At 35.7% G+C, this 20,853-nt stretch overlaps 5 protein-coding genes across 9 annotated transcripts; 2 read left to right on the top strand and 3 right to left on the bottom strand.

The window, feature by feature from the left end:
- The first annotated feature begins 306 nt into the window (after nt 1–306).
- On the top strand, nt 307–4,677 carry LOC122408570 (TBC1 domain family member whacked-like). 3 transcript variants are annotated; one of them, XM_043415420.1, is made up of 5 exons: nt 307–461; nt 2,448–2,613; nt 2,895–3,462; nt 3,611–3,880; nt 3,980–4,677. In XM_043415420.1, exons 2-5 carry the CDS (start codon nt 2,465–2,467, stop codon nt 4,091–4,093), a joined length of 1,101 nt encoding a protein of 366 aa, XP_043271355.1. In that variant the 5' UTR covers nt 307–461; nt 2,448–2,464; the 3' UTR covers nt 4,094–4,677. The 3 variants fall into 3 exon arrangements, with proteins under 3 accessions (XP_043271355.1, XP_043271357.1, XP_043271356.1); XM_043415422.1 differs by having other exon boundaries at nt 315–461; nt 2,452–2,613; XM_043415421.1 differs by lacking the exon at nt 307–461 and adding an exon at nt 1,120–1,243.
- On the bottom strand, nt 4,550–8,422 carry LOC122408568 (BRCA1-associated protein). Of its 3 annotated transcripts, none has more exons than XM_043415416.1 (6): nt 8,161–8,422; nt 7,217–7,520; nt 6,841–7,030; nt 6,441–6,759; nt 5,647–6,071; nt 4,550–5,321 (listed from the first exon to the last, which is right to left on the bottom strand). In XM_043415416.1, the coding sequence occupies exons 1-6, from the start codon at nt 8,234–8,236 to the stop codon at nt 4,944–4,946; spliced, it is 1,692 nt and encodes a 563-aa protein (XP_043271351.1). In that variant the 5' UTR covers nt 8,237–8,422; the 3' UTR covers nt 4,550–4,943. The 3 variants fall into 3 exon arrangements, with proteins under 3 accessions (XP_043271351.1, XP_043271352.1, XP_043271350.1); XM_043415417.1 differs by having other exon boundaries at nt 5,647–6,065; XM_043415415.1 differs by having other exon boundaries at nt 5,647–6,080; nt 8,161–8,421.
- A 514-nt stretch (nt 8,423–8,936) lies between these two features.
- Nucleotides 8,937–11,380, top strand: LOC122408571 (farnesol dehydrogenase). The gene is made up of 5 exons (XM_043415423.1): nt 8,937–9,089; nt 9,548–9,760; nt 9,948–10,198; nt 10,536–10,682; nt 11,146–11,380. The coding sequence occupies exons 1-5, from the start codon at nt 8,981–8,983 to the stop codon at nt 11,185–11,187; spliced, it is 762 nt and encodes a 253-aa protein (XP_043271358.1). The 5' UTR covers nt 8,937–8,980; the 3' UTR covers nt 11,188–11,380.
- A 2-nt stretch (nt 11,381–11,382) lies between these two features.
- On the bottom strand, nt 11,383–14,222 carry LOC122408569 (uncharacterized). Its single transcript, XM_043415419.1, has 5 exons — nt 13,512–14,222; nt 13,112–13,335; nt 12,821–13,042; nt 12,214–12,527; nt 11,383–12,030 (listed from the first exon to the last, which is right to left on the bottom strand). The coding sequence occupies exons 1-5, from the start codon at nt 13,720–13,722 to the stop codon at nt 11,424–11,426; spliced, it is 1,578 nt and encodes a 525-aa protein (XP_043271354.1). The 5' UTR covers nt 13,723–14,222; the 3' UTR covers nt 11,383–11,423.
- Nucleotides 14,223–14,349: 127 nt separating this feature from the next.
- Nucleotides 14,350–20,659, bottom strand: SF2 (splicing factor 2). Its single transcript, XM_043415424.1, has 3 exons — nt 20,296–20,659; nt 19,112–19,496; nt 14,350–18,807 (listed from the first exon to the last, which is right to left on the bottom strand). Exons 1-3 carry the CDS (start codon nt 20,463–20,465, stop codon nt 18,616–18,618), a joined length of 747 nt encoding a protein of 248 aa, XP_043271359.1. The 5' UTR covers nt 20,466–20,659; the 3' UTR covers nt 14,350–18,615.
- Nucleotides 20,660–20,853: the final 194 nt, after the last annotated feature.

The raw sequence follows: 20,853 nt of genomic DNA, 5'->3' as shown, positions 1-20,853 counted from the left end.
CTTATTTACCATCTGTAATTATATGGATTAGCATGCATATATATTCGTGTGCCTGCATGATAAAAACACATTAATTTTTATTCACTATCTATTTCGTCAACTTCTTTTCAACAATCAGGCATTTATTTATGATTCGTTAAGTTTCTTAGGTAAGAGAAAAAAAATAGAAAATACTAAAATATAAGTAATAGTCAGATCCGTATTCACATGCAGAGATATAGAAAAAAATACGGTGCAGGCTGGTGCGGGCGGTCAACGAAGACGAGGGAGGGATAAACGAAGAGAAGGGGATCTTCTGTCAGATTGAGAGTCGGCGCGTCGCGTTATTCGTCCTTCTTCGCGCTTGACAGTCCTCTGTATATATAGATTAACTGCATACGCGTACATTGATGGGCGGTAGGCGGGTAATAGTAAAGTGATATTTCGGTGTTGACGCGCGAGTCAATGTCCAAAGGAGAACGGTACTTGTACTTCATTATTTTTCTATGGTGTATGGCTATACATTTCTAGGCCACCGCGATAACCACCCAGAATACGTGAATTATTCGGTGCTATTGAAGAACCGCTCACCAAATAACCGAGCGTGTATGAGCTGTCATTCGTAGATTATAAAGTGACCCAGCTGATCAATTATTCATTTCTATAGCTTATCAGAAAATATTGGTGGTACTAGAACATTTTCTTACATATAGTGAAAAAAATTGAATTTCGTTCGGTCTCTCACTTGACATAATTTACATCGAGATAAATTGATGTAACGCCAGTCGGTTGTTTACTTTAGACGGAAAGCACACGGCGTAATACGTGGGCCGTGCTTGCTGCTGTTGCTCTCTCTCATCTCGTGTTATGTACATGTGTGTGCGCGAGTTTCGCAAGCGGCGCGAATGTGAATTAATAGTACGATATATGGATATATATACGTGACGCGTGTGCAATAAACACATATATAAATATCTATATAGAGATATTACGAGAGGTACATCGTAAAGGGCTCTCGTTTTTTTTTCTTTGCGGATATGTTATTTGAACGCCAATTCGCGCAATAACGCACGACGAATTTAGTGCTTTCCGACAACGAACCGTATGCTAAAATCCACCTAGTTTTTTATTCATTCGTCATTTTTGTATTATGGCTCTTTAAGTTTTGCTTTCTTATTGTTTTTGTCTTCTCGCCAATTTCAGCAATTGATATCAATTGACAGAAATTGCCGAGAGTTTGCAATCCTCCCCGCTGCCCGCTAAGGTAATTTCAATTAGGTGACCACGTTTGACCGTGGGAATGTTTGACAATATATTGCTGCCTTTGTATTTTTTCCCTAGTATCTTTTTTTTCTCTTGCCCCCCACGACACACGTTGGTAAACGATTCGTTGCATGTGGGTAATGAGAATCAAGATGAAATCGGAATTTACGCCCACTTCAATAATCAACAAACTCGATGAATGACAGTTTTTCTCTACTCACTATCTTTGAAGTATTATTAAATCAATGTGGTGGGTTTACACCGGAGCTTCATGCCTTTTATTCAAATCCACGTATTGTTGTTTCGTTTCGGTTTTCATAATCTTTCGAATTTCCATTATTATTTTCAATCTGAAAATTATTGCATTGATTCGAAGTTAGAAACACAATATACTCATCGTTTGATTTTCTAGAAAAAAATTATCACGTTCTTTTTGTGTATTTCAACGTTTTTTTACATCCGAGTAGATTTTGTGACAACTCGTATGCATATGGAAGTCTTTGGTACAGTATTTACGATGTGTGAAAAATAATTTGAAATCAGCATTGACAACGTTATATAATCGGCGTATATAATTAGCGTAATGGTAATTTATTATTTCGATGAAAAATCGTGTTTGTGGCATCCCGAATTTATCTTGGAAAAGTCTTATAATGGCAATTACTGTGTGGGAATTTAATTGTTTGTTGAATCGTATTACCAGTCTGACTTCGTGTATGTCGAGGTATTCTGCACACTCTGAATATACAAAAATGGAAAATATTACATATTTAAGGATATATAAATGTATTTATATATTCTATGAGGATTTTATTCATACACATGCATGTTTGTTAGACAGTATTTTATGTGTAGATATATATATTACTATTTAAAAGAAAGGAGTTTTTTTTTTAACCCGATACTCTCAGTTGGTGTCAGCTGATCGTGCAATTTTCAATAACATTGGTGTCACCTATTAGTAACTTTTTGTGTGCAGTCCATTCTACCTGCCACTCGAGTGAAAGGCTCAAGTTCAAGCATAACAGTTTCAGAATGCATATTACTATAGCAAATAACGAACTGGCGGAAAGAAAAAAAATGATCAGATTGTTGTTGCTACTGTTAGATTTTAGTTTAAAAAAATGGCATTTTGTTCATTTTTTCAAGCTTTCGAAGAATAATAATTTTAAATGACTCGCTTTGATAAAGGTACTTCTTTGCAGAAAGTTAGGAAGATGCCATGGCCTCCTCTGCGTCTCGCAATGCCGATGAAGATTTGAATGGAGAAACAGAATCAGAGGCAAGCAGTATTTATCAATCAGGATCTGTTATTTCTACGGTACCAGATAGACATGGATTTCTTGGAGGTTCACAGTATAGCCCGGAACGGTGAGAAATTTTGTTCAAAAATGTCTATTTAACATACGTTTTCAATTTTTTTAAGTCTTAAATTTTAATAAAAAGGGTTTCACTGAAATCTTTAAATCAATTCAGAATTATTTTGAAAGCATGTCTGATTTTATTGATCTGCCATTAATTCATCTTTGTTTCTTCAACATTTCATTCGTGTAACAGTGAAAATTTTTTTTGATAATTTATTTTCAGCGACCATGCCTCTGTTGTTTCTGCATTGTCGTAAAAATGAATTCACTCGATATTTTGTGTTGCAGAAAACAAGGAATACCCCCGGAGGTGATATTGAGAAGAGAACAAAAATGGATACAAATGTTAAACAATTGGTCATCTTTTATGACAGGAAATTATCGAAAAGTGAGAGAAAGATGCAGGAAAGGAATACCGCCGTCGGTGAGACTGAGAGCGTGGTTGAATCTTTGTGGCGGTCAATTGTTAATGCAGGAAAATCCAAATCTTTACGAAGAGTTGATAAAAAGAAGCGGAGATCCAAAATATATTGAAGATATAAAAAAAGACCTTCACAGACAATTCCCACATCATGAGATGTTTGTTGATAACGCGCCTGGCCAACAGGAACTGTTCTTAGTATTAAAAGCGTATTCTATTCTGAACAGTAAAGTTGGATATTGTCAAGCGCAAGCGCCAATCGCAGCATTCCTTCTCATGCACATGCCAGCTGTACAATCCTTTTGGTGTCTTGTCGCTGTCTGTGACAAGTACCTTGTTGGTTATTATAGTCAAGGCATGGAAACCTTGCAAAGAGACGGAGATATTTTGTTTGCTCTTTTGAAACGAGTCTCACCAATCGCCTACAAACATCTCGTTAGTATTGTATTATACTTTTTTTGATATTCCATTGTATAGAGGAAATTTTCATAAAAATTTATATAAATTATGTTCCTCATTCAAAAGTAAGAGTCGCGACGTGCAGTTTGATGTTTCAATAATCGAAAAATTTCTTTTCTCACAGAAAAAACAAAAAATGGATCCAATTTTGTACATGACTGAATGGTTCCTATGTGTATATACGCGGACATTGCCATGGGAAAGTATACTTCGCGTCTGGGACATGTTTCTCTGTGAGGGAGTCAAAGTTATCTTCAAGGTTGCCCTCGTCTTGTTAAAAGGTTGTCTCGGACGTTCGTCATTGACGAAACGTTGTCCTACGATGTACGAAACTCTCCAAGTATTAAGGAATCCGCCCCATCATTTAGTCGAAGAAGAGGCTTTAGTTTATCAGGTAATTGTTTATAGTGATTGATCAAGAAAATGTAGAATTCAAAGTTGCTAGAAACTCATTACAATCAAGAAGCGTATAACAAAAATATGAATTTTACAGATTCAGAGACTAAATTTGAGTGAGGACGATTTCGAGTATGAACATCAGCGACAAATGCTCAAGAGAAAAGCCAAGGATCAGATGACCCATTCCACTGCCAACGAGGCCGACTGATGCTAAATTTAAAGCAAAGAAACACAAAAATAAAAATAAAAACAAACGGCAGCTGGAGGAAAAGAAAAATGAGCTTGGTTAAAAAAGGTGTGCCTTTTTCATAGCTATGCCATTAAACCATATCATTCGTTACGTGAATGAATTGATGAAAAAGCGAGAGTCAACTAAATTTTGCAAATGTGGCTGAAGAGAGAAAGAGATTAATACCGTATTTAATGTGCAAATGTCTCAACTAACTTCTAAGTTTGAATGGAGAAAAATTATCTGTTTTCGTTTGTTTTTGTTATTTTTTCAATTAAAAAGTCGAACGCATACATTCCCCATTGGAAAAGGGAAGCAACTTCCCGAGCGTGATAACCCTCAAATTTTTTTACGATTTGTAGTACACACACGGCGGTTATCACGGTGGATGCACAATCTTAGTGAAAATAATAAATGAAAAAGAAACGTACAATATATTATTTAATATTATATTATAAGGACTACTAATCAGCATAAAACTCTTTTGTCAATATTTATGTACAAAATAGCTCTTGTATAACGGTACTGTATTTTTAAATAAAAATTCTTATGTAACAGTGTTATTAAGTATAAATAAAAAAATTATCGTTTCGTTAATAGGCTATCTTCTCAGATATTTTTGATCGGCTTTTTCGATAATTCAAGAAAAATTTCCTAGAGTGTTAATCTTTCATTCGAGTTTTCAATGATCTACATTTTTCCAAATTTTTGTCGCAATCAATCAATTAATAAAAAACAACTCTGTTTCTCTCCGATACTAAGGATGATGATCATTTAATTTTAATTGAAAAAAATAAATACTGAGCAACGAATTAATTCTTTAAAAGATTTAATGTTTTTTATGAGATTTTGATGAGCGATGATGCTTTACGCTTTTCGATGTTTCTGGTAATATTATTTGACCACTGGCAATCTCATCTTTATCGACCGAATTGTCGATCTGCTTCTGTGCTTCCAGAAAGAACATCAAATCGCGAACTTGTTCTCGTAAATCTGTAATTTCACTGTCCTTCGATACTTTGCACTCGGAAAGTTCGTCCTGAAGCTGTTTATGTTTTATTTGCCAAGATGCTTGATTTAGTTGCAACGCTTTTCGAAGTTCCTTCTCTTCGCTTAATTCACTTTGTGCTTGCACCAGCTTCGCATTTGAGTTTTGTAATCGCTTCTCGAGACTTTGTTTCTCACGCGTCAAACTCACAAGTTTTTCCTGCAACAAAGTCCAAACGTTGAGTCATTAAAAATTTATCAATTTATCAACAAATCAGAATCGTTAAATACTTATCAGGAACATATTCAATTTTTATGAACATCTCAAATACAGAAAACCATCAATTTATAAAAAATTTATCTAAAAATCTTGACAAATCAGTTAATCTAAATTTCAGAAAATATTTCAAAAAATCTGATCGTGTTGGAACTGTTAGCAATTTAAAATCAACAGAAATTGAGAAAAAAATGATAATTGGGAATGAAAGAACTCTGAAAAACTGGAACAGGAAAGAATCCATGAGATGTAAAATAAAAAGAATTACTTTCATCGCTGTGCTTTCTGTTGCAATGTGCTCAATTTTTTCCTGGAGTTCAGCAATATCCGCAGCAGAGCATTGCTCGATTCTGATAAGCCTGTCCTCAAAATACTGACGCTGAGTTTCCAACTGAGAGGTCAAAAGATATGTAAATTCTAGTTGTACAGCGTCGACTTTTTCATCAACACCTCCGCCCTCGCCCTTGGTTGGTTCTTGGCCACCTTCGACCATTTTTCCATCTTTGTCCTGCAGCAAACGGTGCACGAAATTGTCACCGACGTAATCCCACACTCGATTGTTACCGAGTTGCATCGCATAACAGTGATGAGTATCGCGGTAGTGCTCAAAGGCGTGACCTTGATGATAGCGCGAGCAACCGATGTGTCCACAAATCAGACAGATCCAAAGAGCGTCGTTTGTCGCACCTGCAACTGCGGAATCTAAATTCCATTGTATTTCTCAGTTGAGATGAGTAATCCTTCCTTTAATCAAGCTCAAAATACCAAATCCGAACTATATTTATGAACGATAACTTTTTAGTTAACAATTGCTCAAATTATATGTAGATTTTAATTCAGTTGAAGTTCTTATTTCGAATCTCTGATGTTCCATTGCTCCTTTACGTCTAGTAATACGAAATATAATAAATCCAGCGAATCTTTAACGAATATGATTGACGTAAATTGATTCGTTCAACTAGCCGGAACAGAAATAGTGTGGTTGATCGTTGAAATTGCAATTACATCCCAATGAACAAAAATTAGAGATTAAAAAAAAAACTGGAAAAAAAATAGACGTACCACACTCCATGCAGTGACTGTCTGCAAGAGGTTCAGGGGTTTGCGCATAACGACATATTGGGCAGGAAATATCGCCCCATTTGACGAGACAGCTGGAATGAAAGGTATGATTGCAGAGAATGGTGAGTATCCCATCGACGCTTTCGTCCATGCGTTCGAGGCAAACCGGACAAGATGGTAATTCCGTGTGTCCCGCTAAAGACAATCCGTTGTCGGCGACTTCGACTCGCGACACGAAAACCATGTGGCAGACGACATCCGGTTCGAGGGAATTATACGGTGCTCCGTTGAACGTTTCGTAAAATTCGTTGGCAGCGATCTACGTTCAATTGAATTAAAATTCATCTCATGATTGAAAAACAATTTCATTGTTTTACATTTCGTCAATAGCCATACTCACCGATGATCGAAGAGTTATTAACGCCATGTATTGATTCGGACTGCTATCACGAATTATACGGAAATGTTGAATATCCTGATGACAGGCTGCTGTGAACGTCAATAAATCGTGACAAGTCATTGTAGCAGGGACCGAAAGAATACAAATTGTGTGACTACGGTCAGCAGCGCATTCCCTCTCAGTCAATTCACTGAAAAATTTAAGCTATCAATTATATCGAATATATGCAAAGATAATAATTCATAATAATTCGTGTAATTCAATTATTGAATTATGAATCGAACGATAATTGGAGCTTTTGTTCGTTCAAATTGGAAAATGAGATTGTTGGCACACGAATGAACAAGTGAATTTAATAATTATTGTAATCACACACTCTTCCTTGAAAAGATGCAAGATTCCTTTGGTGACTTCGACAAATGGATTGCCTGAGATAAAAGCGATCTGATTGGCAGGTAAGGAAGAAGCAGCTTGTCCGTTTTCTCCTGCATTATTCGTTAGTGCAGTTTGCGTGCCGAATGATGATTCTTCTGAATTTGTACGAGATGTAGAGTGAGATTTGCTTGATCCTTGTGATGTGAACAAAAGGGGAGTCGGCCCTTCAGTTACACTAGCATAACTCTCTACTGTTATGTCACGCGGTTCTCTACACCCTCTCATCTTCCTTGCAGCCATCGTACCTGAATTAAAAACAAATGTTAGTTCGAGTAAAAATTCAACTGTGATTTGAAATTTTCATCGAGTTTCCCTTCCAATTGACAAATGATGGACCAATTTTTATAAATCTATTGATTGTTCACATTGTCTGTACCATTAACAAACCAGCATGATTATTTTTTTTTCTAAACTCTTTTATAATTTTTTACTCTACTTCAGTTACTGAGGAATTGTTTACTGAAGAGAAAAAATTTTTGAAGATAAAATATAAATCAAAGACACATTAGAAAGAGCAAGGATTTGTCAAAAACTGTTGAAATGGTTTATGATGCTTTTGATTCCTTTGATTCCATAATATCAATGTTTGCAATAGAACATTCACAGCTTACAACCATCAATTTGTTTGGGTTTGGTTGCATACCGGACTGCCTTATGGTATGTCAAAATTATCTGAAAACATTCCTGAATAGTTTTTATAAATATGATATTGCAATAATTGTCTCTGGAAAATATGATAATCGCGATATTCCATTATTTATTTTGGCAAATCGCTATACATAAAATTGGAACGTTACAAAAAAGAAAAAAATTGACTTGTAAACATTTTAACTTGTAAGCCACGAAAATGCGCAGAGTTACATTGACGAGACAGAAAAAACTTACTAGCGTTCTCTTCGGATTTGGAATCAACAATTTCGATGCGAATAACGCACAGTGAGACGAGAATCGGTGAAGACATTACACAAAGTACGAAAGTTCACGCATTATTTTTATGAATTATTCCGCATTTACTGTGCCAATGCGTGCGTGTATTCAACACGTTTTACGACTTGAAAGACAAAGAAAAAAGGAAATTTGGCCAAGCAACAAACACCGAGACTCTTGTTGACGAGAGTCAGCTGACGTTTATTATGTTCTAGAGCCTGCTGCTGGTTCTGCAGTAGTGTGTGTTGTCGAGGAAATCGATTTTCCCTAGCGATCATTGGCGGACCAAACAGCGGGAGAATTTGAATTTCTCGCTCATTTTATAAATATAAATTCAACGGGAAAGAATAATTTTAATAAAGAAAATGAAAGTATTGCTGTTTTTCATATTTTTAAACGTATTCTCACAATGATTGCATCTCTGGATTTGAGGAAAAAAAATTTATTTTCGTTTTTCATAAATTATTCGAAAATCACATATTTATATTTAAAAATAAAAGAAAAATGTAAGTTTTTGTTTCTGCATGCGTATGAGTACGATTCCCTTGAGTAATCCGCAATGTTACATAGGAAGGTCAAAAACGTTACAAATATTGGTTTACCGCAAAGATATAAAGTTTCTCGCGTTCTAGTTTTGCCGCAATTTTCATGCACTTAGAGTTTTTATTACCGGTTATATAATTCATACATTTTTTTGATCCTTCTAAATATCGATTTCAATGCTTATAAGTGTGATCCAATTACATTGCCGAAGCTTGATGAACAACGCAGTCGCTCGATGGGCGAGTTGGCGAACGGTATGGAACGTTGGGCCGGTAAAGTTGCTGTGGTTACAGGAGCCAGCGCCGGAATCGGAGCTTCAATAGTCAGAGAACTGGTCCAAAATGGTAATTTTGTTTATTTCGTTTATTGAAATTCAATAAAATTTATTTACTCTTTTCTTTTATTTGCTTTCTTAACAATCAAATAATATTGAACACGCGTTTTTTTTCAACTCCCATCTGTGTCAGCATACAATTTCATAAAAATTTATTTTCGATAATAATAGTAATAATAATTATTGTATTGATTTTAGAAAATATCGTTTGATCTCATTTTTTTTCCTTAGTGCATACAAATTTTTGTAAGATTTTTCTAACAACTTCAAAAACAGTCGATAGAAATTGTCAGATAAAAAAAAATGGACCAATCATCGAACAATATGTTTTTGAAATGATTTGTTTATAATTTAATTGTTGAAGCCGGATTTCTTGCCGAGCAATAAAATTTTTATTGAATAATTTGATTGGCACGAACGTGACCCTCGATAAAGATTCTTTTTAAATAGTTCATTTAATTTTGAAAGGTCTTGTGGTGGCTGGTCTTGCAAGAAGAGTCAATAAAATCGAAGAGCTAGCGGAGAGCTTGGATGGGTCATCCGGAAAAGTGTATGCTGTTGAGTGTGACGTTTCTCAGGAAAATTCGGTCCTTGCTGCCTTCGCTTGGATTCGAGAGAATCTTGGAAGCGTGGATATTCTCATAAACAATGCGGGAATTACGAAAGACAGCAGCCTGACTGGTTCGCTTTAAAATAGAATAATTTATAAAAATGGGAATGAGTTTTGTGATTGAAATATAAATTACTCGAATAGAAAAAAGTACATTTGAAGTCGAAAGTCAGAACGAGAAAAGAGGAATATAATCTTTTGATAATGCAAAGAAAAACAATAAATTTTTCAAAAAATATTTCTCACGACTTTTTATAGACGGAACTCTTGAGGATTGGCGATCGGTGTTTGACGTAAATGTTCTTGGGTTGTGCCTGTGTACCAGAGAAGCTGTTCGCATGATGAAGGAAGCCGAACGAGAAGCTATTGTCATCCACATAAGCAGTTTGGCCGGTGAAAAAATTCCTGCGGTTCCAGGATTCAACGTTTACCCTGCATCGAAAAGAGCCGTGACTGGACTCGCACAAACACTTCGTCATGAACTCATGGGAACGCAAATTCGTGTCACAGTGAGTATGAAACTATTTTTATTTTTACTCCCTCATCTGCACGGTCTATCGAAATCGTGCCTTCAAATTGTAGGGCCGAATAAAAGTTGAATGAATAATTTATGAAAATCGAATGAGTTAGGAATAATTTACATGTTTGAAAGTTTTGCCGAAAACTTCATAAATTTTTCTCAAATAACTTTTTGGCCAGTTATATTGTCTGTATTTTACCATCAGTAGAAATAATTGTCTCAATTTTTTCACGACTGTACAGCCATAACAACCTCAATTGAATCCATTCAGAAGCAATCTATATTAATTATCCTCGTCTATTCTTTGGCATATTAATCGTCCGCAGAGCATTAGTCCAGGCCTTGTGGAGACTGAGCTGATGGCGACGAATTCGATGTTTTCCAAAGAGATTCTCACCTCGCTGCCAATTTTACAACCTGAAGACATCGCTGCTGCTGTCGTTTACACTCTTTCGACTCCAGCTCACGTTCAAGTAACGGCAATTATGCGAATTTGGATAGGCAAATTTCTTAGAGTTACCAAACCGAGATTCTCATCTAAACAATAAAAATTACATGATTAATAGTAAATGTGCATACACGTCGAAATCACCGATAATTTATCACGTGAATTGTATTTATGGAACAAATTTTTTCGATGAAGAAACGGAAAAGTCTGTGATTGGTAATGTCAAAAACTTAAGCATTCGATTCAAAGAGAGGTCCTTTTGAAAAATTTTGCATTAAATGGGCCACTGAATACGACTAGATTACCATAGTCAGTGGAAACAACCTGTGTACTATCATTTAAAAATAGGACAAAATTTATATATTTTGTTTGAAAGAATTTAAAAATACTTCTTTTATTGAATATTTATAAATTAATTCGCTGTTCAAAATACGATGCCTCATCAGATTTATAATTGCCACTCTCAGTGACGACTTTATTAATTGCAGGTTCAAGACATCATTCTTCGGCCAGTCGGGGAGAATTGGTGAACCCTTCAACTTCGGTGTGATTTTACGAAAAAATATTTTCTGATCAAACAATATTATTGCTAACATAAGAAGCTTTTAATGACCTGTACTCGAGCTTTTGAGCTTATTGTGAATAGTGTTTTGAAATCATCTCTAAAAATACTTACAAATTATACTGAGAGAACTTAATAAAGTGAATATTTTGGCAACCGTTGATTGAAGATAAATTTTTCATAAAAATTTATTCTCGACAGTGTTCAGGAGTACTGCATCAGTAATTTCATAGATTTTGGAAGTATTCTTCTTCTGCCAAAGTTATCAACAACTTTTTCAAGATTCGTATCATGGAAGACATATTTATAAAGTCCATGATCGTCAACGCCTCGTGCGAGTGTGAATCCTTCGGCGAGTAAAGGAAAAGCACTCGTTTTCTTCACTTCTTCATTTTGGTATTGAGCTCTTGCTTTGCAGATCATAGCTTCGCCGAGATTTTGTCCAAGAATCAGTGAATTTTGGTCAGAAGTTTTTTCCAAAACTTGTGCAACATCGTTTGCTATTTTAACTGCTTCTTTCGATCGTCCATCATCCACGTATTGACTACATTTTTCATTCAATATATCAGTTATCCGTTTCACCAGATGAATATATTTTCGAGATTTTGGATCAATCGTTTTGAAATCGACTGCTTTTGCTAAACTGGTCAGATACATTTGCAGGGCTTTGTCTGGTTCTCCCAATTTTGACATACAGTCGCCCATCAATGTATACGTTTCAGCATATTGTTCTCTCAATCGACTTGACTCTAGAATTTTTAAAGCGTCATTGTATCTTTCCTCGAGCATGAATTGTACAGCCATGTCGTATCTGTTAAAATTCAATGAATTTTTTATGACTATTGAAAAAATGAGATTTATTTCATTCCATTGTTTCAAATTTTCATATTCATTTCAGTAGATAACAATGAAAATTAGAAAAAATTCCTTATATCTCGCAGAGCGAATTTGATCAAATTGGTTAATGGAAAGTCTAAAGTAGGGTTTAACTCACCTTATCAAATACCATTGTTTAACAAGTTGAGTCCTCGTTTGCTCAATAGTAAGGTTGCCCATAATCGAGCCCTGCTTGTCCCGGGATGGTTCAAGGAGTTTGTGGAAACCTTTGTCAACGCTTTCCAGCCATTTCACAGCTTCCAACAAGCGTCCTGAGAGCCTGAGTACAATGGCTTTTAGGAGAGTATATCCAGGATTGTAAGGATCGCAGTCTCGTGCTTTTTCAATGGCCATCAGGGCTTTGTCGTGACAACCATAGACGGACCATGTTATGGAAAATACTACTAAATGGTGGCCCGTGTCATAGATCACCTATTGTTTTTAAGAATTTCCCAGTTGAATATTTCAAAGGAAATTCATAAATGAAATTTTTTTATACCAAGTTGTAATGAATAGAATATGAAAGTTTTCGTATCTAGTAATTCAGCAGGAATGAAATTTTTGATACCAGATTTCAATAAGTAGAGTAAGAAAGTTCTTGCAAATAAAAGTTTGAATTTGGTAAAAAATTTTGAGGTTAAAAATTTGAATGGAATATAAATGAAAAATTAATGTTTAATTTTCATCGAACATTTTGTTTGGGATCAGTATTCGCGGATATAAACCTGTAACAACTCGTGAGCTTTTTCGTTTTCGGAATCAAGATCAATCGCCTCGAAAAGAATATGACGAGCCGAGCTCATTTCTCTTCGATAAATCTTGTATTCTGCGTGTTGAGTCAACAGAGATGAGACTCTCGATGGATCTGCATCATTCATGAAACGTGACCATTCGTATCGAAATGCTTCGTACTTGTCCATTTTTCTCAATGTCCTCAAAAGTTCGTCCTTCGACCATTCGATACAAAATTATTGTTGCAAGTAGGTCAATAAATCCGCAAGATACATTACTCTTACTTCAATTTCGGTCAAAACTACTCCATAAGGTTTCAAAACGAGAATTTGTTCGTAGTCACTAGCAGCCTCGATGTATCGAGCTTGCTTGGAATACTGCAGTCCTCTTTTCCAATAAACATCTATGAGGTTTCTCACGTACGAAGACATTTCGCTAGCCGATTTTTTGTCGAACTTCACCATCTTCCTTGCTTCTTCGTAATTGTGAATCGCCAGATCCAATTTATCTTTCGGCAATAAATCAATATTTAATAAAAAGTAAAGAAACAAATTTTTCAAGTCATATTCTCAAATAAGTACTCGTAATTTTGAAAGTTTGTACTAATAACGATGATGAAAGTAATTTAGAAATTAATCAATTACTGGAATTAAAGTGGATTATCGAGGATGACTGTATTATTACCTTGCTGGAAAAATATATCACCTCTCAGTGCAAAAAGAGCATGATATCGAGGATTCATTATCAGAGCTTTTCTAATTATTTGAAGAGCTGTGGAAAATTCATTCGTTGCAACGAGATTTCTTGCTTCATGAAAAAGTTCAATCGCTCGTTGGGCGTCTCTGCTTTTGCTCGATCGTTCATCAAATGTCCACAAAGTTCTCAGCTGATACATAAAGCTTATTTTGAATTAAATAAAAAGGAATCAGCTGTATTTCAAATCTTACTCGCATAGCCTCGCGATGAGGATTCTCATATCGATTTTCCGAAGGCATAAATGCCTTTCGTAGATCAGCCAATTCCATCACCTCCATCTTTCGCCAGGGTTTTTACTTATTTTACAAAATAATGTCAAAATTTTGAAACCAGAGACTGTCAACAAAAGTTTTTAATGAAAGTTGTAGGCAAGAAAGTACAAGTGACAGTGCACTTCATTTACCTAAGCCAAAATGAACATTCATTCTTTTGTTATTACTGCATTAAAGTAAATTGAATTATTATCACAATTCCAAAGAGGCCATTTAGAGGCCTTTGAAAAAAAAATTCCTTGAGCGCTTTTACCGGAACACTAAGACCTGTTGATTTTTTTTCATTCATATTTATCGCCTTTTTTTATATCCCTAAACTTATACACTTTATGAGTGTGGGTCCCCAAAAATTTTCATCACTTCCCATAAGCAAATCTAGTGTTTCAGCGAAGCGACCGCTTGAGATATTTTTAAAAATAATTATCGATAGTGTCTTATCATCTGTCATATCGAAGAAAACTGATGGGTGAGAATATTCAATAAAGAATAAAACATTTGCAATTTAAAAAATGTATTTATTTATTCAAGCTCAGCAAAGGGGTTGTCGTCAGATCTAGAGGATTGAAAGTCCGTGAAACACGTTGAATTAATATGGTTATTTCTGTGATAAAAAATGTCCATAAAAAAAAAGAAGAACGATTCGCAGAGGAAATCTTCTCCTTTTCTGCAAATCCCGAGGTGTTCTGGAAAATGGTAATTTTTTTTCTCTTCGCATATACATGTGCCTTTTGGAACAATCATGCTTGGAAGTAGCTCTACCCTAGAGAAAATCGTTACAAAGTCAAGATACACGAAATAAATTTGGATTCGTATTAAATTGGAGTGCAACGAATCCCGAAAACGAAAAACATGATAAAATTTTAGTTGTATTTGTAAAGTAAAGGCAAAGCATTAAAGGGCAGTGCTGAAAAATCCCCGCTCTGTTCTAATAAGTGTGGAAAAACAAATAATAACTTCATCCCAAACTTCTAAGTTAAAGGCCCTTTCGCTTTCCTCTTTAGTGCTCTATGGAAAAAACAGTGCTTCGAGTGAAGACGTGAAAAACAGATAATTCAAAGCACAACATGCGACAAAAGTTTTCTTCAAAATTGCCATAAACTTTGGAAGAGAAAAAAACAACAGAGGAGGAAAAAAGAGTGGAAAAAAAGGAAAACGGGTTGATTGATGATTCGAGGAATGGCAAATACCTGAAATCAAGAAATCCGATCCTTCTCTCGTCGTATCCGTGCGAATAATGCGAATCCAAACTTAGTATAGAGAACGTAACGAGATCCGGTAGAGTAAATCCTAGTTCGTCGAAGCGTTATTCGCGCGGGACGAAATTATCAATTATTTTTACGGTATCTGTGTTTTTTTCTCTTTTCCATAAGCGCGCACAAGATTGACGATTATAGACAATCCTGCCATTTTTTTTAAATCCTGCATCGTCCGGCGACGAACATCTCAAAGATCTCCGCAAAGTGTCCATTCGGTTTCTTTTTTTTTTTTTTTTTTTTTTTTAAATTAATATTATAATCCAGGCAACAGACGTCCGGCGAGAGATAATCCTTATCCAAAAGATCCTTTCGCTTAGTGTTAACAAATCCCGCGAAGCTCCTACATTCCGATAAATATGGTGCGATCCATTTCTTTCCCTCACACGACACGTCCATCGCCGCTTTTTTTTTTTTTATATTAAGAACGATACTTTGTTTTCGTTTTTTCTTTACCAAAAGCCCATTTTTCTAAAACTAGGTAGTAAGTTCCCATCGAGACGCGAAGCTCTTTTTTTCAACGATTTATCCCGTTAAATCCTCTTGTCCACGATTCATTTCAATCCTCTGTGTATCCCTGAGTGTGTAAATAAGTATTAATTTTTATGTGTCCCGGTCAATGAACAACGAAGCACCAACGGAAACCGTCGCACATCGAGAACACTATGTATTACTTTCTGTTTTTGTTGTTGTTTTTTTTTTTTTTTTTTTTTTTTTATCATTCAATGATCAAGCAATCGGAGCAACGTGCGATTTGAGTTTAAAGAAAAAATCATAGACTGAATTAACGAAACGTATCTTGCAAAGTGCGAGAAAGTTTTTTGTTTTCTCACATTTAACGAAGCAAGTCCTTCGAGTGTTTTTCGTTTTAGCAATAATCAGTTTAATCCTCGTGGGCACCTCTCGATTTAATTGAGACCATTAAAACGATTACGCGCACAAGTTATTGAATTTGTTTTGTTTCGGTTCGGGTTTTCGTGCATCGATAAAACCTCAAAAAATTGGAAAAAAATAGAAGGTGAAAACGTAATATAATAATGGAGGAAGAAAAGAAAACTTGATGAGTGTGTTTAAACTTTAAAAATTGCACCTTCGCGGTCACGTGGCTGCGATAATAATTGAGGGCTTTTTTTCATTATTTGTGATTTACAGGGATAAGCGTTATTGCTTGATATCCTTGCAATCGGGCTTGCTCGTGAGCTCGTCTCGATGAAAAATCCAGCTATAAAAATCCTCGCAAATGGTCCAATCAAACAGAACCATCGGAATTTCTGATTTTTTTAAATCCTTCTCATCCTCCTCCTCCTCCTCCTCCTTCTTATTCTTAATATCCTCTTGTTTTACGCATATTCCTTATTACGTCTCTCCTTATCCGTATTTCTCCCTCTATGCTCTTAGAATCCTTCTTATATATATTATTGTCTCCGAATATATAAATCCGTCCAAAACGCATTTCCATCTCTCTCAATTGCCATCATCGTCAATGCGTCAACGTGTACATAATCCATCCAAGAAGTAAGATCGTGTCGGGTTTCAGTTTTTCATTCATTGTGTTACAATCCAATCCAATATACAAAAGAGAAAAAATACATTAGTCTTCTTAATACAATATGTCATAATGTTAGTTTTCTTTTTTTTTCATTCAATATTATCATTAATATTATTTATTTTGTATATCGACTTGATGGACGCGATCGGGATACCTGTGATTTCCTTGAGGATACAACGAATAACTAGCGAACTTGAAAAGTAGGTTGTCCGCCTTTAAGATCAGTGCAGAAGCAGTTTTATTCGAATTCATAGAAATATTATTCGATTTTTCAAATTAAAATATAGGCAATTCGATGAAATAATCAAGTTTCAGAAACCACAGGATCGATCTACGTCGATTTAGTTATTTGTTTGCCTTTCCATTTTTTTTAAATTATTATTCTTATCGTTTCGGTACGAACTTCCAATGGAACCGATATTTTGAAGGATCAGCATCGATACAATGTTACGCTGTTTATTTTTTGTTTGAGAAGCAATTTACTTCACTCGTCTCTTTTATATTCTTCGCAAGGAAAAGAAATTGTCGAGAAATTTATGATGAACAATAATGCGAGTGTTGAATCGCGAAATCAACGAAAACTCGTATTTTATGCTTTCAAGTTTCTCAATGCTCGTTCATTCAACACGAGAACTAATGCTAATTTATCTAAAGCGATGTCAAATTGCGAGTGTCGGATTCGTAACGTTTTTTTTCCTTTTTATTTTGTCGCGTACAAAATTTGCGAATTTTTGGCGCGATCGAACGAACGAATGACCTGTTCAATAAATTCGTCTTTCTCGAAGATCAATCGTCGATTAATTTTGCCTCGTTATTTTTCAATATTTACAAATAAATTTCACGCACGCTACGTTGTCTCTTTCTCTTTCACTCCTTTCCCATCCCTTTCTCTCTCTCTCTCTCTCTCTCTCTCTCTCTCTCTCTCTCTCAGTCTCTCTTCCTTTCTCTGATACGTTGAAAAAGTTAAAAAATGGGAATTACAACTACCAATTTTTCGACTCGTTTGTAATCGTCAGGGCACATAATTTTTTGTCAATTTTTCAATGAGCGATCACGTCAATATTTACATTTGTACGAGGATCAAGCGTTTCATTATTCATTTTTTTGATAGATTTTGTATTTCTTGATGAATAATATCAGAAATATCGATTTAACATTACACAACTGCGTTAATATAATTTTGTAGAGAAATGAATACAAATAGAAGAACTGAATTACTTACAGAATGGAGATGTCGAACTAAAACCGACTCCCAAGTAAATCGAATGACGATAGACATACGCAAGATCCTCGACATGCTCCAAAATGGAGGTTTTCAATAGACGTTATGAACAAATGGAGAAATTTAAAAAAATTAGGGAACAACCGTAATCGCTCCTGGAAATATGGATCGATAAATTGACAAATTGTGCTTTGTTCATCTTTCTTTTCAGAAGAAAAGAATTGTTTTTCGAAATTCTCAAATGTGTATTCGCGAGCGAACTTCATGACGCCGATTTACGAGAAGAACGAGACAATTTGATTGCTTTTATATATTTTGTGTTGAGTACGCTCGAGTCGTAATGGCAAAAACGTGAAGATGAGAATGAACGTGTGAGAAAAAAAATACTCATTTCGTGCAATATAATCGGGAAGAAACAATATGGAAAACAATGAACGAAATAATTATTTTAATCCTTCGAGAGTTTCCGCGAAACGAGTGCTAACAGAAAAAAAAGAAAAATAACGAAAGCCGTAAAAAAATACACGGTAAGCCGTGTCATCAACATCGTCAAATCTAATATTTGGATTGGAAGGTTACTTTGGGCGAGCGATATTCGAGAACCTGCATAAAAATGAAATATCGGCAAAGTAAATTATTGGCCATTTCCGCTTGTTTGAACCTTCTTTTTTCTTTGCTTTTTCTGGCTTTGTTTTTTGCTTATGTATTATCATGTGGATCGGTATACGTACACACACTAGTCGTAAGAGCGAGACCTGGAACGGGATCTTGAACGCGAATAATTGCGTCGAAGTGGCGAATACGTTGGCGTTCCACGACGTCTCGGACTGTAGCTTCGTGAACGACTTCGGCCTCTCTCGCGATCCTCGCTACGACCTCTGTCGCCTCCGCTGTGATCCTCTTTTACACGTATGTAAGTCACCTCACCCTGAAAAAAGCATAAGAATAAACCTTACGATGAGGTTCCAAGTGATCAACGAAACATTTTTGAATATTTCGTTGACACTCGTTGCTATAAAATAATGAAAAGTTATTTTTCACCATTTCCTAAAACAATCAAGATATGAGGATTTTTTACGAGATCATAATCGATCGGTGTTGCGGTGCTACAGTTGCCTTGAGCTTCTGAATTAGACTGCACATTCCAACAATGAAAGATTAAAACAAAGGCAAAAGTTGGAAAATTCTTCAACTGTTTCAATCGTTAAAAGATGTGATAATGAGTGACAAACCTCGTGAGATCTAAATCTCGAATCGTCCAATTTTTTCACAGCATACTTCATGTCCTCGTAGCGCAAAAATTCGACGACTCCGGTTCCGTCTTTATAAGAATCAGCAAAACAAACGTCACCGGCTTCGCGCATATGATCCTTGAGATCTTGCCAACTTCCGGATGGTGGCAATCCTGTCACGAGGACTCTATACTGAGTTCGTCTTGCCGGAGGGCCGCGTCCTCGAGAATTACTCATTTCACCGCGTCCTCCTCGACCGCTATCTCCGGCACCACGACCACCACGGAAATTATTACTTGGGCCTCCTCCTCTTGGGAATTCCACTCTGAGTCTATAACCGTCATAATCGTAGCCATCTCTCGCGTGTACCGCATCTTCAGCATCTCTGAAAACATCATGAAAGAAATGGTAGATGAAAAAAAACTATTCCTCAGATCTCATCGATTGAAAATTCTAATGATTCTAATTGTAAGTTTGTCATTTTGAATATCTAAAAAATTTATGATTCTCTGATTTGCCATCATTTCGTTATGATATTAGAATGAAAATGAAAATAATGCATTCGTGTCAAGGACCTTATGTACTAAACATTGTTGCCAAATGATGACTCAAAAATGTTAACCAAAAGGTGACTCAAGAAAGCTTGTCGCGGTAGCCACAAAATGCATTTGAGCTTCAAGGTCATGTTAAATGTATACTCCTATGCAAAGATAAGAATATTAATGAGAATGAATTGGGGTAGCAGCTATTTTTTCAATGAAATCAAAGAACAGCTTTGATCTGAAGCTTTCGAGATAAATGGCGATATAACAGAGAGCTGAGTTGCCATCACGGCTATTAAAATATTGAAAATGAACAGAAGACGAGTGATCAGAGTTTTGCATTAAATGCAGATTTCGCTAGAATAAGACAGCAGAGAGCAAAGTTGGGAAAAAACGAAAATAATACGAATTCATGAATTCGTTGAATAAATGAAACTAGATCAAGAACACATAAATGGTGGTGAAATTCCATGATGTGGCAAGATTACTCCAACTGATAACGAAATATCACATTTAAGCAAGCACGATAGATCGCCCGAAGCCCGAGACCGCTCGGGCGTTTTCGATATCGCGAAACATTCATGAAAAAAAAAATAGCAGCGATAACACGATTTAAAAAAAATAAGAAAAAAAATGACTTACCTCGGGTCATCGAATTCGACGAATGCGAAAGGTGGTCCTCTACGATTTTTCAAGTCAACAAAGGTGACTTTGCCAAACTTGTAAAAAAGATCCTGAATATCCTTGGTCCTTATGTCCGGTGGCAAATTACCCACATAAATTCGGCACTCGTTGCGGCCACCGTGAGACATTATTTATATTTTTCTTTGTTTCTTAATTCTTTAACTTTTAAACTAATTTGTGATTTTTCAAACTTGTTTGTACTTTAGAAAAGTGAGGAGTTCATGAGTAACGAGTCACGGACCGCTAATTCTTTACAATTGCGCTTTTTTATTTCTCCGTCGTTACACGGCTTCGAGGCTTCGGGGCTTCGGGTACTCGCGATTGAAATAAACAAGATGGCGGTACCGGTTGGTCGAGATGGCTTGGGTCAGTGCTGCCACGTGCGGGCAAAGGTTCGCCATATATCTGGGGATATTTATATATGTTGTTTTCTTAAATTGATGCATTTGTTTTTTTTTTGTGATTTTTATTATTTTCTTCTTGCCGATTTATTTTCAAATTTTAACTTATCAAATA

This window comes from Venturia canescens, chromosome 3 (genome assembly GCF_019457755.1).
Source record: "Venturia canescens isolate UGA chromosome 3, ASM1945775v1, whole genome shotgun sequence".
Classification (NCBI taxonomy): domain Eukaryota; kingdom Metazoa; phylum Arthropoda; class Insecta; order Hymenoptera; family Ichneumonidae; genus Venturia; species Venturia canescens.
Note: the sequence above shows the minus strand (reverse complement) of the source record. Positions and strands in the feature narration are given on the sequence as shown.

What these genes read in the sequence shown, in the direction of transcription:
- LOC122408570 (XM_043415420.1), top strand. Translation starts at nt 2,465, where the DNA reads ATGGCCTCCTCTGCGTCTCGCAATGCCGATGAAGATTTGAATGGAGAA. An exon ending in TCACAGTATAGCCCGGAACG is followed by an intron (nt 2,614 to 2,894) that starts GTGAGAAATTTT and finishes TTTGTGTTGCAG; the next exon opens with AAAACAAGGAATACCCCCGG. An exon ending in AAGAGGCTTTAGTTTATCAG is followed by an intron (nt 3,881 to 3,979) that starts GTAATTGTTTAT and finishes TGAATTTTACAG; the next exon opens with ATTCAGAGACTAAATTTGAG.
- LOC122408568 (XM_043415415.1), bottom strand. Translation starts at nt 8,236, where the DNA reads ATGTCTTCACCGATTCTCGTCTCACTGTGCGTTATTCGCATCGAAATT. An exon ending in TAATAACTCTTCGATCATCG is followed by an intron (nt 6,760 to 6,840) that starts GTGAGTATGGCT and finishes AATTGAACGTAG; the next exon opens with ATCGCTGCCAACGAATTTTA. An exon ending in CAGAAAGCACAGCGATGAAA is followed by an intron (nt 5,322 to 5,646) that starts GTAATTCTTTTT and finishes ACTTTGTTGCAG; the next exon opens with GAAAAACTTGTGAGTTTGAC.
- LOC122408571 (XM_043415423.1), top strand. Translation starts at nt 8,981, where the DNA reads ATGGGCGAGTTGGCGAACGGTATGGAACGTTGGGCCGGTAAAGTTGCT. An exon ending in GAAAGACAGCAGCCTGACTG is followed by an intron (nt 9,761 to 9,947) that starts GTTCGCTTTAAA and finishes GACTTTTTATAG; the next exon opens with ACGGAACTCTTGAGGATTGG. An exon ending in CGACTCCAGCTCACGTTCAA is followed by an intron (nt 10,683 to 11,145) that starts GTAACGGCAATT and finishes TATTAATTGCAG; the next exon opens with GTTCAAGACATCATTCTTCG.
- LOC122408569 (XM_043415419.1), bottom strand. Translation starts at nt 13,722, where the DNA reads ATGTATCAGCTGAGAACTTTGTGGACATTTGATGAACGATCGAGCAAA. An exon ending in TGATATATTTTTCCAGCAAG is followed by an intron (nt 13,336 to 13,511) that starts GTAATAATACAG and finishes TATTGCCGAAAG; the next exon opens with ATAAATTGGATCTGGCGATT. An exon ending in AAACAATGGTATTTGATAAG is followed by an intron (nt 12,031 to 12,213) that starts GTGAGTTAAACC and finishes GAATTTTAACAG; the next exon opens with ATACGACATGGCTGTACAAT.
- SF2 (XM_043415424.1), bottom strand. Translation starts at nt 20,465, where the DNA reads ATGTCTCACGGTGGCCGCAACGAGTGCCGAATTTATGTGGGTAATTTG. An exon ending in GTCGAATTCGATGACCCGAG is followed by an intron (nt 19,497 to 20,295) that starts GTAAGTCATTTT and finishes TGATGTTTTCAG; the next exon opens with AGATGCTGAAGATGCGGTAC. An exon ending in CGAGATTTAGATCTCACGAG is followed by an intron (nt 18,808 to 19,111) that starts GTTTGTCACTCA and finishes TGCTTTTTTCAG; the next exon opens with GGTGAGGTGACTTACATACG.